Source organism: Punica granatum, chromosome 6 (genome assembly GCF_007655135.1).
Source record: "Punica granatum isolate Tunisia-2019 chromosome 6, ASM765513v2, whole genome shotgun sequence".
NCBI classification, from domain to species: domain Eukaryota; kingdom Viridiplantae; phylum Streptophyta; class Magnoliopsida; order Myrtales; family Lythraceae; genus Punica; species Punica granatum.
In genome coordinates, this window is record NC_045132.1 from 15714295 (window position 1) to 15729162 (window position 14868).

At 39.6% G+C, this 14868-nt stretch overlaps 1 protein-coding gene and 1 pseudogene across 1 annotated transcript; both read left to right on the forward strand.

Annotated features, from left to right (window-relative positions):
* The first annotated feature begins 2747 nt into the window (after positions 1 to 2747).
* Positions 2748 to 5307, forward strand: LOC116211637 (annotated as a pseudogene).
* A 4161-nt stretch (positions 5308 to 9468) lies between these two features.
* Positions 9469 to 12379, forward strand: LOC116211487 (cytochrome P450 89A2-like). Its single transcript, XM_031545907.1, has 2 exons — positions 9469 to 10423; positions 11344 to 12379. Exons 1-2 carry the CDS (start codon positions 9648 to 9650, stop codon positions 12143 to 12145), a joined length of 1578 nt encoding a protein of 525 aa, XP_031401767.1. The 5' UTR covers positions 9469 to 9647; the 3' UTR covers positions 12146 to 12379.
* Positions 12380 to 14868: the final 2489 nt, after the last annotated feature.

A 14868-nucleotide genomic window follows, 5' to 3' on the forward strand; every position in this document is an offset into this window, starting at 1 on the left:
TCGCAGTCTCTGAAAATCAATCACAATAATATATAAAATCTGAAGAGAACGATTTGGGCGGTGGATGCGCTATCTAAGATAGATTAATAAATCATTTTAGCTTCACAATGAGTTTCCTTACAGTTTCATTGAGCGTATTTCACCATATTTTTCATTTGGATCAAACTCAACAAATTGTTTCTAAATAATCTACATTATCCGTACCTATTAATTACTTATTGATATTCTTTTAAAAAAAAAAAAATTAGGGAAAATTACGCCAAATGGCCCGTGATTTATACGTTTTATCAAATCTATCATATGTTTTTTTTTGTCAGATATATCACATGGTTTACATTTTGCTCGAAATCTATCCCGCCGTTTTTGTTGTCCGTTAATGAAACATTAGTAGGCTCCAAATATATCCCATGGTTTCAATTTTGTCCCAAATCTATCATATGATTTTAATTATTTTCTCAAAACTATCCCATAATTTTAATTTTTTCTCAGATCTATCCCGGATAAAAGGGTTACTGTAACAAAACCGTTAGACGTTGACAGAGATATAACGGCGGGATAGATTTGAAGTAAAATGTAAATAATGAGATAAAGCTGACAAAAAAAAGCATGGAATAGATTTGACAAAACGCGTAAACCATAGGCCATTTTGGGTAAAAACCATAAAAATTACTTGATAATGTAAAATGACATGTCGAGATATGAATATTGTTTTTGTGTAAGTGTCCATTGTCTAGGCACTAAAAGTTTATACATATAGCTATCATTCACAAGTTAGTGTCCATTGTCTAAGCACTAAAAGTTTATACATATAGCTATCATTCACTAGTTAAGTACATTAAAATTAATTAAGTTTGCCGACAACCTTTTCTTCTCTAAAAATAGGGTTAGATTCATAACTAATAAAATTCATTCCATAAAAAACTAATTTAAAACTAAATATATTAAAAATAAGAGAATGTATATTAAGTTGACCCTTGGATAATTAAAAGAATAATGACAAATTAACTTCCATATTTATACCAATGCCTTTATTCCAAAGTCAGTTATAAAATTTTAAAGTTAGAAAACTAATTCTAAAGAAAATCTATTAAAAATAAGAGAATATATATTAAGTTGACCCTTGAATATTTAAATGAACAATGAAAAATTAACTTCCATATTTATTCCAATGCCTCTATTTCAAAATTAGTTATATAATTTAAAAGCTTGAAAACTAAGTATAAAATAAAATATATTAAATATAAGATAATATAAATCAAGTTGACCCTTGGATACTTGAATGAACAATGACAAATTAACTTCCATATTTATTCCATACAACAATATGAGGCAATAGTGGCATTCGCACTGCTACATTTATGAAAGTGTTACCATATGGTGAATCCACCACCAATTACAATAGAAAAAGTGACGGAGTTTTAAAAGTGACACAATGTCATTATATGGTGATACTTTTGATAAATGTCATAAGACAATGTGCAACAGACACCATAAGTAGACAATTGTCGACACTTTCTAACCTACACCATATACTAATTGTGATACTTTTGCAATTAGAAATATTTTTACAATTTTTTTTTTGCGCCAAGTTACGATGCACTAATTCAAATTTTCTGATTTTTTTTAAAAGAAAATAAAAAAAAATAATGTCAACAAGAAATGTCCCGAAAGCCATATTCATAAGCAAATAGCCATAAATCAACAAGAAATGTCCACTCATTTGGTTCCACCGGCGTCATAGTACCCAATTTTTTTTTTTTTTTTTTTTATGAATAACGTCATAGTACCCAATTGGTAAGCATCACAAAGCTGGCATGAAGCTCCAAACTAAAGCACAACAATTTTGTCCCAAGAAAGAACAACTACAATCAACAGAACGAGAAATTTTTTAGAATATGTAGCACAAACTCCAATTAGCTGGAAAACAGTCGAGTGTAGAAATACGTGGGCATTCGAAGTTCTACTTCTATATATAAAAGTCAGAAAAAGAAAATTTAATAATAAGTTTCAAGAAATAAAATAAAATACCAAAAAAATTAATGAGATTTAGAATATTTAATGAAAAATTCAGAAATAAATTAAAAATACGTCGAGAAATTCATAAAAATAAGAAAATATAATTGAAGCAAAATAAATTACAGAAAAATTACAGAAACAAAAATAAAATACATTACAAAACATAAAATTAATTCAGAAAAATTCAAGGATAAATTTTAGAAAAAAAAAACTAAATGTAGAATATACGGAAAACAAAATAAAATTTAGAAAAACTATACAACATAAAAATAAAGCAAAACTAAAAAATTACTAAATAGATTGCTTCAGTCCTTAATGGCCACCGAGGGAAAGAGGCAACAATCAAACTTCACAACTGCCTCCAATGAATTTTTTGATCGAAAGACAGGCTTTCCATCACAGCTCTTACCATGTCACCTCTGCCACCACATCATCATCACTGCCTCGATTTTGTCGCTCGGAACATCACCTCTCGGCGGAATTTATCCCCCAAAGCACAGAGGCATCAATTGAATTCGATCAAAGGCATGCAGATGCATCAATTGCTTGTCCTTAATGGCCATCGAAGCACAAGAGTTTAAATGGAATCATCTTTTATTATATGTTCATAATATTAATTAATTTACCATATATTTTTAATGAATATATTTTTAATAAGTTAAATCTATCAGGTAAAATTATATATTACCATATATTATATTAATTAATTTGCCAAAGAGTCCCACCACAGCCTAGCCCGTTACCCGTCGCCTTCGTCTGTGTCATCGTCTTCTCTAAGCAAAATAATATTGCCCGCTTACGACTAAGTGTTTCGTCTGTATTTCTTCATGTTTGGCCCATGTCCTGATCATTCACACAACTTCTAATACTGAACTTCACTGTCTTGTGTCTCTCTTCCTCTAATCCTCTTTTCCCCATCTGTCCGCATCTCATCTCAAACCGAACCCAATCAGTTCATTCATTCAACTCTCTGTCTCAGCCTTCCATGGAGCTCTGGTTCGTCATCGTCGTGTCCCTCTGCCTCGCCGGCCTCATCAAGTCCCTCCTCGGCCTCCTCTCCTCCCCCTCCTCCGCCGGCCCCAAGCTTCCCCCTGGCCCCCTCACCTTTCCCCTCATCGGAAACTTCCTATGGCTCCGCAAGTCCTTCGCCGAGCTCGAGCCCATCCTCCGCTACCTCCACTCCAAGCACGGCCCCATGGTCACCCTCCGCCTCGGCCCCCGCCCCGCCGTCTTCGTCTCCTCCCGCTCCCTCGCCCACCAAGCCCTCGTCCAGAACGGCGCCGCCTTCGCCGACCGCCCCCCCGCCCTGCCCATCATCAAGATCTTGAGCAGCGACCAGCACAACATCAGCTCCGCCTTCTACGGCCCCACGTGGCGGGTCCTCCGCCGCAACCTGACCGCGGAGATCCTGCACCCGGCCCGCGTCAGGTCCTATTCCCGAGCACGCCGGTGGGTCCTGGACATCCTGCTGGACCGGCTCAGGGCTGCCGGCCCCAAGACGGCGGTGCGGGCCGTGGACCACTTCCAGTACGCAATGTTCTGCCTCCTGGTTTTGATGTGCTTCGGGGATCGCCTTGAGGAGCGGCAGATCAGGGAGGTGGAGGCGGTGCATAGAGGACTGCTCCTGAGCATAAGTCGGTTCACTGTCCTCAATTTCTGGCCGAGGTTGGGAGGATTCTGTTCTGGCGACAGTGGGAGGAGTTCCATCAGCTCCGCCGCAACAAGGAGAACGTCCTCCTCCCCCTCATCAGGGCTCGTTCCGAGGCCAGGTTGGGTTATTTATTCATGGTTTCATATATATAATATATATATATATATATATATATATAGTGGAAAAGAATTTGGAAAATTTAATCTGTTTTCCTTCAATTAGCAATTTTCGGTCCAAGGGAGTTACAATAAAGAAAATTGATTTTTACCTAAAATGGTTTATGATTTACCCGTTTTGTCAAATCTATCATATGTTTTTTTTTTATCAAATGTATTACATAGTTTACTTTTTACATCAAATCTATTCCGGCCTTATTTTTCTGTCAATATCTAACGGCCATACTGACGTGGCACGTGTAGAGATAGTGGGCCACACTTATCATGTGGGCGCCACGTCAGCACGGCCATTAGATGTCGATGGAAAAGATAACGTCGGGATAGATTTGATGTTAAAAGTAAACCATGTGATAGATTTGACAAAAAAATCATAAGATAGATTTGACAAAACGGATAAACCATGAGCCATCTTAGGTAAATTTCCCTAAGGAAAATTAAAACCCAAATAGAAGAACGGGAAGCCTGATACGAATTTGAACAGGGAATCTTGTTCGTGCTACATGAAACCGGCAATATTCATTCCCTTCAATTCAGATAATTGCATTCGAATCTTTTCATCACTTGATTGCCAATTAAAACAGGGGCAAGTTCAAGGCAGATAACATCGACAAGGACAAGGACCATGCCGAGCATGTCATGTCCTATGTTGACACTTTACTGAACCTAGAGTTGCCACCCGAGGAGGGGAAGCGGAAGCTCACCGAGGCCGAAATGTTAGGCCTCTGCTCTGAGTTCCTCAATGCCGGAACCGACACTACATCCACCACCCTGCAGTGGATCATGGCCAACATCGTCAAGTACCCTGAAGTTCAGGAGACCCTGTACAGCGAGATCAGGGCAGTGGTCGGCACTAAGGCGGCAACCGTGGAAGAGGAGGATCTCCAGAGGATGCCATACTTGAAGGCGGTGGTGCTAGAGGGGTTGAGGCGACACCCACCTGGTCACTTCGTGCTGTCCCATTCGGTGACAGAGGACATCGAGCTTGGCGGTTACCTGGTCCCAAAGAAGGGAACGGTGAACTTCATGGTGGCAGAGATGGGGTGGGATTCGACCGTGTGGGAGGACCCTATGGCCTTTAAGCCTGAGAGGTTCTTTAGCAATAGCTTCGGAAGCAACGAAGGGGCCAAGGGTTTTGATATAACTGGCAGCAAAGAGATTAAGATGATGCCATTCGGGGTGGGTAGAAGGATGTGTCCTGGGTTCGCCTTGGCTCTGCTGCACTTGGAGTACTTCGTGGCAAACTTGGTGTGGGCATTCGAGTGGAGGGCCATGGAGGGGGACGACGTTGACTTGTCGGAGAAGCAGGAGTTCACCATGGTTATGAAGAATCCATTGCAGGCCATTGTTAGTCCCAGGTTGAAGTGACGTGAAGGAAATGCATATCTATGAGCAATTCTATTTCGATCTTTGCAATTATATAACAATTATTGGTTTTAATTTTTAATATATTTATAGATAAATGTAGTTGATCTTTCTTAGTTTTATTTTTCCTTTTGACATCAGTGAAAAAAAGTAAAGAAAAGAAAACACATATGAATCTTTAATTTATGGTTGAAATTGTAGGCCAAAAAGAATGGAATGCATTGACAACATACTCTTGCGACACATGTTTTAGTTTAGGAAATAAGAAGTTTCATACTCGATTCATAATCAGTTGTTCTATAATGTCATTTTTTAGCTTTTGATTTCATTATATTAAGTTTATGGATCTCTTGTAATAAAATTATACATATAAATATATATGTTTGATATATGCATTCATTCACGAATTAGTTCCGTCTTAACATCGCTGGCATACATGCACACCTTGAAGGCACATTAGAGAGTGGCTCTTTGCCATTGTTGAATAAGGGACGATGTTTATTCTCTTTATATTTAAATTTAGAGTATACTATCATTTTGTTAAGTGAAGTTGTATGCGACCGACAATTTGACACATTAAGAAATTTGCCACTAATATGGTACATGAAGCTCTATTTTGTCTGTCAAAATGGACTGATGAAAATATGACTAACGGAAATCCTATGTGGCATCCCACGTGGCTAAACAGTGCCAAAAAAATTAATTCAACTCAAAACGACATAGTTTTTGATTTAATTTTTAAAAAAATATTCCAAATTACTTAGGGAGAAAAAAAGGATAACAATGGGGGAGCTTGGGTGGGGCTCCCCGCCAGTGGCCTCCCCCCAGGTGAAGTCGTCGGAGGGTTCAGGTTGGGGGCTGGGGTTAAGGCCGCCAATCGAAAGAGAAGGAATAGAGGGGGGAGCTCAGATGGGGGCTCTCCCCTTTTTTTTTCACAAAATAAAATACCATGTGGTTTTGAGCATTTAGACCCCAAATGATTTTGTATTTTAATATATTTAAAACAAAATAAATTATGCAACGTCCTTTTTTAGCAATGCCTTAAAAATGACACCATATTTATATCAGGAATACGACATTTTTTGAGCCAAGCACCCAAAACGGTGTCGTATATTTTTTATTAAATAAGAAAAAAGAGAAAAGGCTCCACCGTAACTCCCCCATCGACAACATCCCCCACAAGGCAAAGTACCCTTTGGCAACCACATCTAGGGGGAGGTCACCGGTGGAGGAGCAAGAGAGAGGGAATAGGGGGGAGCTCAGGTGGGGCTTCCCATCCTTTCACTCTTTCTTCTGTTTTTTCGTCCTTTTTAAATAATTAAAAAAATATTTTTAAAAATAGTCAATACTACGTCGTTTTAGTCCGAATGATTTTTTTTATTTTTCTTGTACCGTTTATACCACGTAGGATGCCATGTCACAATTTCGTGACAGTAACTTGACGATTGGGCATTTTATGTACGTGATGAAACTTTATGTATCAAATGGATGGTAAATACTCTTTGTGTATCAAATTAACGGCACGTCCAACTTCATGTACCAAAATGATAGTTTACTCTTAAATTTAAATCTCTAAGGAACTGTTCCAAAGTGCTACTCAAAAAGATAATCGATAAAAGCTTATATGTGCACGATAGCAATTTTAAGTAAAATTACAACTTCTTATCCATCAATTTTTCGAGTTTCTCTAATTAATGTGTTCATTCTCATAATCAACCTGTTTTATAGACTCTTTAGGACATGCACTTTCTTTCATTTTAAGGAATGTTAAACTAAATAAATTATTATTCAATTTAATTCGAAAAGGTAAGGAGAAAAATCCAGACCACTACATACAAACGAAAAAATGAGACATATTTCATATTAAGCTCATTTAAATAAGAATTTATTTGATCAAAATAAAGGTAAATTATTAATAATTGCATTAAAAACCATGAACTTTGCATTAAATTTCAATCTACCACAAACTTCAACTTTTAGTACAAAATATCATTAACTAATACTTAAATTTCAAATCTACCGGCCGTTCTTTTTTTTATCCATTTTTGCAAACGTGGTAATGTACGTCGTAAAAGATCCTAAGTGGAAAGCAACGAAAGTGGACGGAGAGCTGAATGGATGATAGATGTGGAACTTAAGTTACAATTAATGATTGTTTTGTTTTAAAAGTCGAAATACATGATAGATTTGAAATTCTAATTGCCACATAAATTTCACATTTATATACTTTCAATCGACATAACCTAATTGAGAGATGAGTTGGAGTCATAAAACACTTAAATAAAAAGACCCACCTCTTTTTGCTCCAGCAACCTCCTCCGATGAAATCCTATGTCCCCGATTCGATGAATTCTGTCATTGATTCACCCCCAATTTGTACACCGATTCACTCTCCGTTCCTGTCTCCCAGTCGGAATTGCCTTCCACATCGATCCCGTCGCTGCATTCCGAGCCAGACATCTGAATCCCTAGAGGGAGGGAGAGAGATGGAGCAAGCGAAGACATCAGCGCAGCAGCACCATCAACAACAGCAACAACAGCATCGGCACATAATTATGCAGCAGCAACAGCAGCAGCAACGGCGGCGACAGCGACAGCAATAGTTTCTAAGAAGCAAGAGGATCATCGATCAAGAAGGAAAAAGTAACAAAGCAACAAAAACAACTTTGACTTGTATATGATCTAAGTTGTTCCACAGACAGCTGAGTAATCGAAAAACCAGGGGATTTGACCAGCCCTAAAGATCCATAGGGTGAATTATGCATCCAAAACAACAAACAGTGGAAGCATTCAGACATGGACCAGCATGTTGCTTGAAATTTCAATGTGCAGAACTAAAGACATCAGAAGAGCAGCCACTGATCTCTGGGAAAAGAACGATACTTTGATTTGCATTGAATACATTTGTTAGAAAATCACATCAATAGTTTGTGGATGAGAAGAAAAAAAATTATGACAATAGTAGAATAAAAAAAAATAAGCCCAGGGGAATTAGCAAAGCAAAACAAGGCTGAAAAAAGAACCAAAAGAAATGAACTGTTCAATATCAGAATATCCGAGAGGTGACACTGCTATTCAATAGAAGCTTTATATCCATTCAGTTCCCTTTTACACCTCATCAAGGATGAGTTTATACTTAACTCCAAGGAATTTGATCTAGGGGTAAGAAGGAGTTTAAGTATCCACCCAATTCCAGATTCGAAATCATATGGAGCCACCGGAGCGCCTTTGGCGTGATAACTCGTTTTGTGCGTCGCCGGAGTTCACGGAGTCTCAGGGATTAGTCGCGCGAAGTCCGGATACCCTGGATTAGCCAAAAAAAAAGGATGAGTTTATACCAGGATAAGATGTGACTATATGAGAATATGAAGCATACGCCGGGTAGGTATGAAAACTGAAGTGAGTTACCACTAGAAAATTGCAATTTTAAAACAAAATTTACTAAAATAAACAAGGGTCAAAACTTCAAGTAGTCAGTACTAAGTTGAAATTTGCTTGCCAAAGGTTCGATCCCTACTAAGAATAGAAACATATACTAAAAGCAGGCTAATATCAAGATGCACAGAGACACAAGATTCCCGGCACGATAAAATGTGATTGCACGTGAGTGAAAAAGTCCAACGCGGATGTGATTTCTGATACTATCCACCTCATGGTCATGGATATGTAAGTGATATCAACAGTTCTCTCATAGCATTTTGGTTTGTGGACCTTTCTGCCTATTGTGCCCAAGTTTAGATTTGTTCATAATATTAATTAATTTACCATATATTTTAAATGAATATATTTCTTTTAAAGTTAAATCTATTAGGTAAAATGATATATTATATTTTGCACTTTTAGTCTTATTGATATTTTTATAAATTTGTTTGACTTTATAAATTTGCACCAAATAACTCGATCTTAATTGCACGTGGCCTAAGGAAAAAGTCTTACATTTGACGAGATCACCTATTAAATATAAATTTATATAAATATTACAAAAAAAACTATTTTCAATAATTTTTTTTCTTTTATAACAAGAGTTCATTCTTTTCGAGTCTACGAACACATCATAAGCCTATAGATATATGTGTGAATGGCCTCACCAAGAGTTACGCCCGTAAAGATAATTCGAACCTACGATTTTGTGAACTTGTTCACAAAGTGCACGCACGTCCTAGCGTCAATCCTTGAAATTAAATTAATATAATGTAATATAACCATTACGCGCTATACATTCTCGTGCGCCAAAGAGTCCCCCCACAGCCCAACCTTACGACTAGCGTTTCGTCTGTATTACTTTATCCCTTGGCCCAAGTCCTAATCATTCACGCATTTCTAATACTAAACTTCTCTCTCTTTTGTCTCTCTTCCTCTAATCCTCTTTCCTCATCTGTCCGCCTCTCATCTCAAACCGAACCCAATCAGTTGATTCATTCAACTCTCTGTCTCAGCCTTCCATGGAGCTCTGGTTCGTCATCGTCATCACCCTCTGCCTCGCCGCCCTCATCAAGTCCCTCCTCTCCTCCCCCTCCTCCGCTGGCCCCAAGCTTCCCCCCGGCCCCCTCACCTTTCCCCTCATCGGAAACTTCCTATGGCTCCGCAAGTCCTTCGCCGAGCTCGAGCCCATCCTCCGCTCCCTCCACTCCAAGCACGGCCCCATGGTCACCCTCCGCCTCGGCCCCCGCCCCGCCGTCTTCGTCTCCTCCCGCTCCCTCGCCCATCAAGCCCTCGTCCAGAACGGCGCCGCCTTCGCCGACCGCCCCCCCGCCCTGCCCACCAACAAGATCTTGAGCAGCGACCAGCACAACATCAGCTCCGCCTTCTACGGCCCCACGTGGCGGGTCCTCCGCCGCAACCTGACCGCGGAGATCCTGCACCCAGCCCGCGTCAGGTCCTATTCCCGAGCACGCAGGTGGGTCCTGGACATCCTGCTGGACCGGCTCAGGGCTGCTGGCCCCAAGACGGCGGTGCGGGCCGTGGACCACCTCCAGTACGCGATGTTCTGCCTTCTGGTTTTGATGTGCTTCGGGGACCGCCTCGAGGAGCGGCAGATCAGGGAGGTGGAGGCAGTGCAGAGAGGACTGCTCCTGAGCATAAGGCGGTTCACTGTCCTCAATTTCTGGCCGAGGGTTGGGAAGTTTTTGTTCTGGCGACGGTGGGAGGAGTTCCATCAGCTTCGCCGCAACCAGAAGAATGTCCTCCTCCCCCTCATCAGGGCTCGTTCTGAGGCCAGGTACGTGTATCGGCATGCCCCCTTATTTATCATGGTTTCATATATAAATATAGTGGAAAAGAATTTGGAAAACTAAGTCTGTTTTCCTTCAACTAGTACCACGAAATTTTTCGGTCCAAGGGAGGTACAATAAAGAAAATTGAAAGCCAAATAGAAGTACGGGAATCGTGATACGGATTTGAACAGGGAACCTTGTTCGTGCCGCATGAAACCAGCAATATTCATTCCCTTCAATTCAGATAATTGCATTCGAATCTTTTCATCACTTGTATTAAATTTTTATTGGATTTATACGGATCTGGGCCTATATTCATTTCCTTCAATTCAGATAATTGCATTCGAATCTTTTCATCACTTGTATTAAATTTTCATTGGGTTTCGAATTTTTTCATCACTTATATTAAATTTTCATTGGGCTTATACGGATCTGAGCTCATTTCCACTTAAAAACTCAAGCTGATAAGTGGTGATACTCAAGCCATATATTAACCCATGGATTTTCCTTTTATTTTCCGATGTGGGATTTATCTCATTTTACTCCTCAACACCCGCTCTCACGTGCAACGTGTGGTATATTTTTGCCTACACGTTGTCACGTGTCCTTAAACACCCGCCATCAACAATTGACCTCGAGCCAGACTCTTCTTCGTGCTCGGGCGAGGGAGGACTAACACGAGGCGCACACTTTGGCTGCACTCGACATACTGGGCCTAGCGTGATGTGGGTGCGCACACGCGCGTAGGCACGCATACGCGTAACCTAAGTTTTGATACCATATTAAATTTCCATTGAGTTTAAAAGCTCAAGCTGATAAGTAATGATACTCAATCCAAATATTAACCCATGGATTTTTCTTTTCTTTTCCGATGTGGGATTTATCCCATTTTACTCCTCAACAACTTGATTGCCAATTAAAACAGGGGCAAGTTCAGGGCAGATAACATCGACGGGGACAAGGACCATGCCGAGCATGTCATGTCCTATGTTGACACTTTACTGAACCTAGAGCTGCCACCCGAGGAGGGGAAACGGAAGCTCACCGAGGCCGAAATAGTGAGCCTCTGCTCTGAGTTCCTCAACGCCGGGACCGACACCACATCCACCGCCGACACCACATCCACCGCCTTGCAGTGGATCATGGCTAACATCGTCAAGTGCCCTGAAATTCAGGAGACCCTGTATAGCGAGATCAGGGCCGTGGTCGGCACTCAGGCGGCAGCCGTGGAAGAGGAGGATCTCCAGAGGATGCCATACCTAAAGGCAGTGGTGCTGGAGGGGTTGAGGCGGCACCCGCCTGGTCACTTCGTGCTGCCCCATTCGGTGATAGAGGACATCGAGCTCGGCGGTTACCTGGTCCCAAAGAAGGGATCGGTGAACTTCATGGTGGCAGAGATGGGGTGGGATCCGACCGTGTGGGAGGACCCTATGGCCTTCAAGCCTGAGAGGTTCTTGAGCAACAGCCACGGAAGCGGTCGAGGGGCCGAGGGTTTTGATATAACTGGCAGTAGGGAGATTAAGATGATGCCATTCGGGGTGGGTAGAAGGATTTGTCCTGGGTTCGCCTTGGCTCTGCTGCACTTGGAGTACTTCGCGGCGAACTTGGTGTGGGCATTCGAGTGGAGGGCCATGGAGGGGGACGACGTCGACTTGTCAGAGAAGCAGGAGTTCACCATGGTTATGAAGAATCCATTGCAGGCCATTGTCAGTCCCAGGTTGAAGTGACGTGAAGGAAATGCATATCTATGAGCAACTCTATTTCGATCTTTGCAATTATATAACAATAATTGGTTTTAATTTTTAATGTATTTATAGATAAATGTAGTTGATCTTTCTTAGTTTTATTTTTCCTTTTGACATTAGTGAAAGAAAAAAAAAGAAAACACATATGAATCTTTAATTTATGGTTGAAATTGTGGGCCAAAAAGAATGGAATGCATTGACAACATACTCTTGCGACACATGTTTTAGTTTAGGAAATAAGAAGTTTCATACTCGGTTCGTAATTAGTTGGTCTATAATGTTACTTTTTAGCTTTTGATTTCATTATATTAAGTTTATGAATCTCTTGTAATAAAAATATACATATAAATATATATGTCTAATATATGCATTCATTCACGAATTAGTTTTAGTTATAGTTTGAGAGGATTTCGTCTTAACATCGCAGGCATACATGCACACCTTGAAGAGGCATTAAAGGGTGGCTCTTTGCCATTGTTGAATAGGGGACGATGTTTGTTTTCTTTATATTTAAATTTAGAGTATACTATCATTTTTGTAAGTGAAGTTGTATGCGACCGTCAATTTGACACATTAAGAAAATTTGCCACTAATATGGTACATGAAGCTCTATTTTGTCTGTCAAAATGGACTCATGAAAATATAACTAACGGAAATCCTACATGGCATCCTACGTGGTAAACGGTGCCCAAAACATCAATTCGACTCAAAACGACGTAGTTTATTTATTTATTTTTTAAAAAATTATTCCAAATTACTTTTAAAAAAGAAAAAGATAACAATGGGGGAGCTCAGGTGGGGCTCTCGTCGGCGGCCTCCCCCATGGTGAAGTCACCGGAAGGTTCAGGTTGGGGGCTGGGGGAAGGCTGCAAGTTGAAAGAGAAGGGATAGGGGGAGCTCAGATGGGGCTCTCCCCGTTTTTTTTTTCACAAAATAAAATACCACATGGTTCTGAGCATTTAGACCCAAAACAACGTCGTATTTTAATATATTTAATACTCAATAAATTGTACAATGTTCTTTTTTAGCAATGCTCTCAAAATGACTTTGTATTTATATTGGGAATACGACATTGTTTTGAGCCATGCGTCCAAAATGGCGTTGTATTTTTTTTATTAAATAAGAAAAAAGAGGAAAAGCCCTACCGTAGCTCCCCCATCAACAACCTCCCCCACAAGGCAAGGTACCCTTCCGCAATCACATTGGGGGGGGGGGGGGAGCTCAAGTGGGGCTCCCCCATCTTTTCACTATCGTTTATGTTTTTTTCGTCTTTTTTAAATAAATAAAAAATATTTTTAAAAATAGTCAAAATTACGTCATTTTAGTCTGAGTGATTTTTTACTATTTTTCTTATACCGTTTATACCACGTAGGATGCCATGTCACAATTTCATGACAACAACTTGACGATTGGGCATTTTTATGTACGGAATGAAACTTTATGTATCTAATTGATGGTAAATACTCTTCGTGTATCAAATTAATGGGCACGTACAACTTCATGTACCAACATGATAGTTTACTCTTAAATTTAAATATCTAAGGAATTGTTACAAAGTGCTACTAAAAAAGATAATCGATAAAAGTTTATAAGTGCACAATAGCAATTTTAAGTAAAATTACAACTTCTTATCCATCAATTTTTCGAATTTCTCTAATTAATGTGTTCATTTCTCATAATCAACCTATTTTATCCACTCTTTAGGACATGCACTTTCTTTCGTTTTAAGGAACGTTAGACTAAATAAATTATTATTCAATTTAATTCCACAAAGTAAGGAGATAAATCCAGACCACTACATACAAACAAAAAAATGAGACATATTTCATATTAAGCTCATTTAAATAAGAATTTATTTGATCAAAATAAAGGTAAATTATTAATAATTGCATTAAAAATCATTAACTCTACATTAAATTTCAATCTACCACGAACTTCAACTTTTAGTACAAAAAATCATTAACTAATACTTAAATTTCAAATCTACAAGCCGTTCTTTTTTTTTTTCATCCATTTTTGCAGACGTGGTAATGTACGTCGCAAAAGATCCTATGTGGAAAGCAACGAAAGTGGACGGAGAACTGAACGGATGATAGATGTGGAACTTAAGTTACAGTTAATGATTTCTTTTTTGATTTTAAAAGTCGAAATTCATGATAGATTTGAAATTCTAATTGCCAAATAAATTTCACATTCATATACTTTCAATCGACGTAACATAATCGAGAGTTGAGTTGCAGTCATAAACCACTTAAATAAAAAGACCCGAGCATGCTTAATCGATACCGATTTTGAGACAGTGGGTATCTAAAGAAGTCTTTATGTTACACTGTTATGCTCTATTCTGATCATTCATTTGATTTTCTTAGAGTAGGGACCATTATCACATGGACGTTAATAAATTTGTAGATGAAATTAATCCAAATAAAAACTTAGGAATGGGGATGATGTACATGGGCCTATCCAGTCCCGTTAAAAAAATTGGGCCGATAGGAAGCCCAATAAATGGGTCGCTCTCTCGTTCCCCTCTCCTCCCTTTTGCCTGCCTTCCTCCCCCCGATTGATCGATTCTGTCATTGATTCACCCCCAATTTGTCCACCGATTCACTCTCCGTTCCCGTCTCCCAGTCGAAATTGCCTTCCACATCGATCCCGTCGCTGCATTCCGAGCCAGACATCTGAATCCCTAGAGGGAGGGAAAGAGA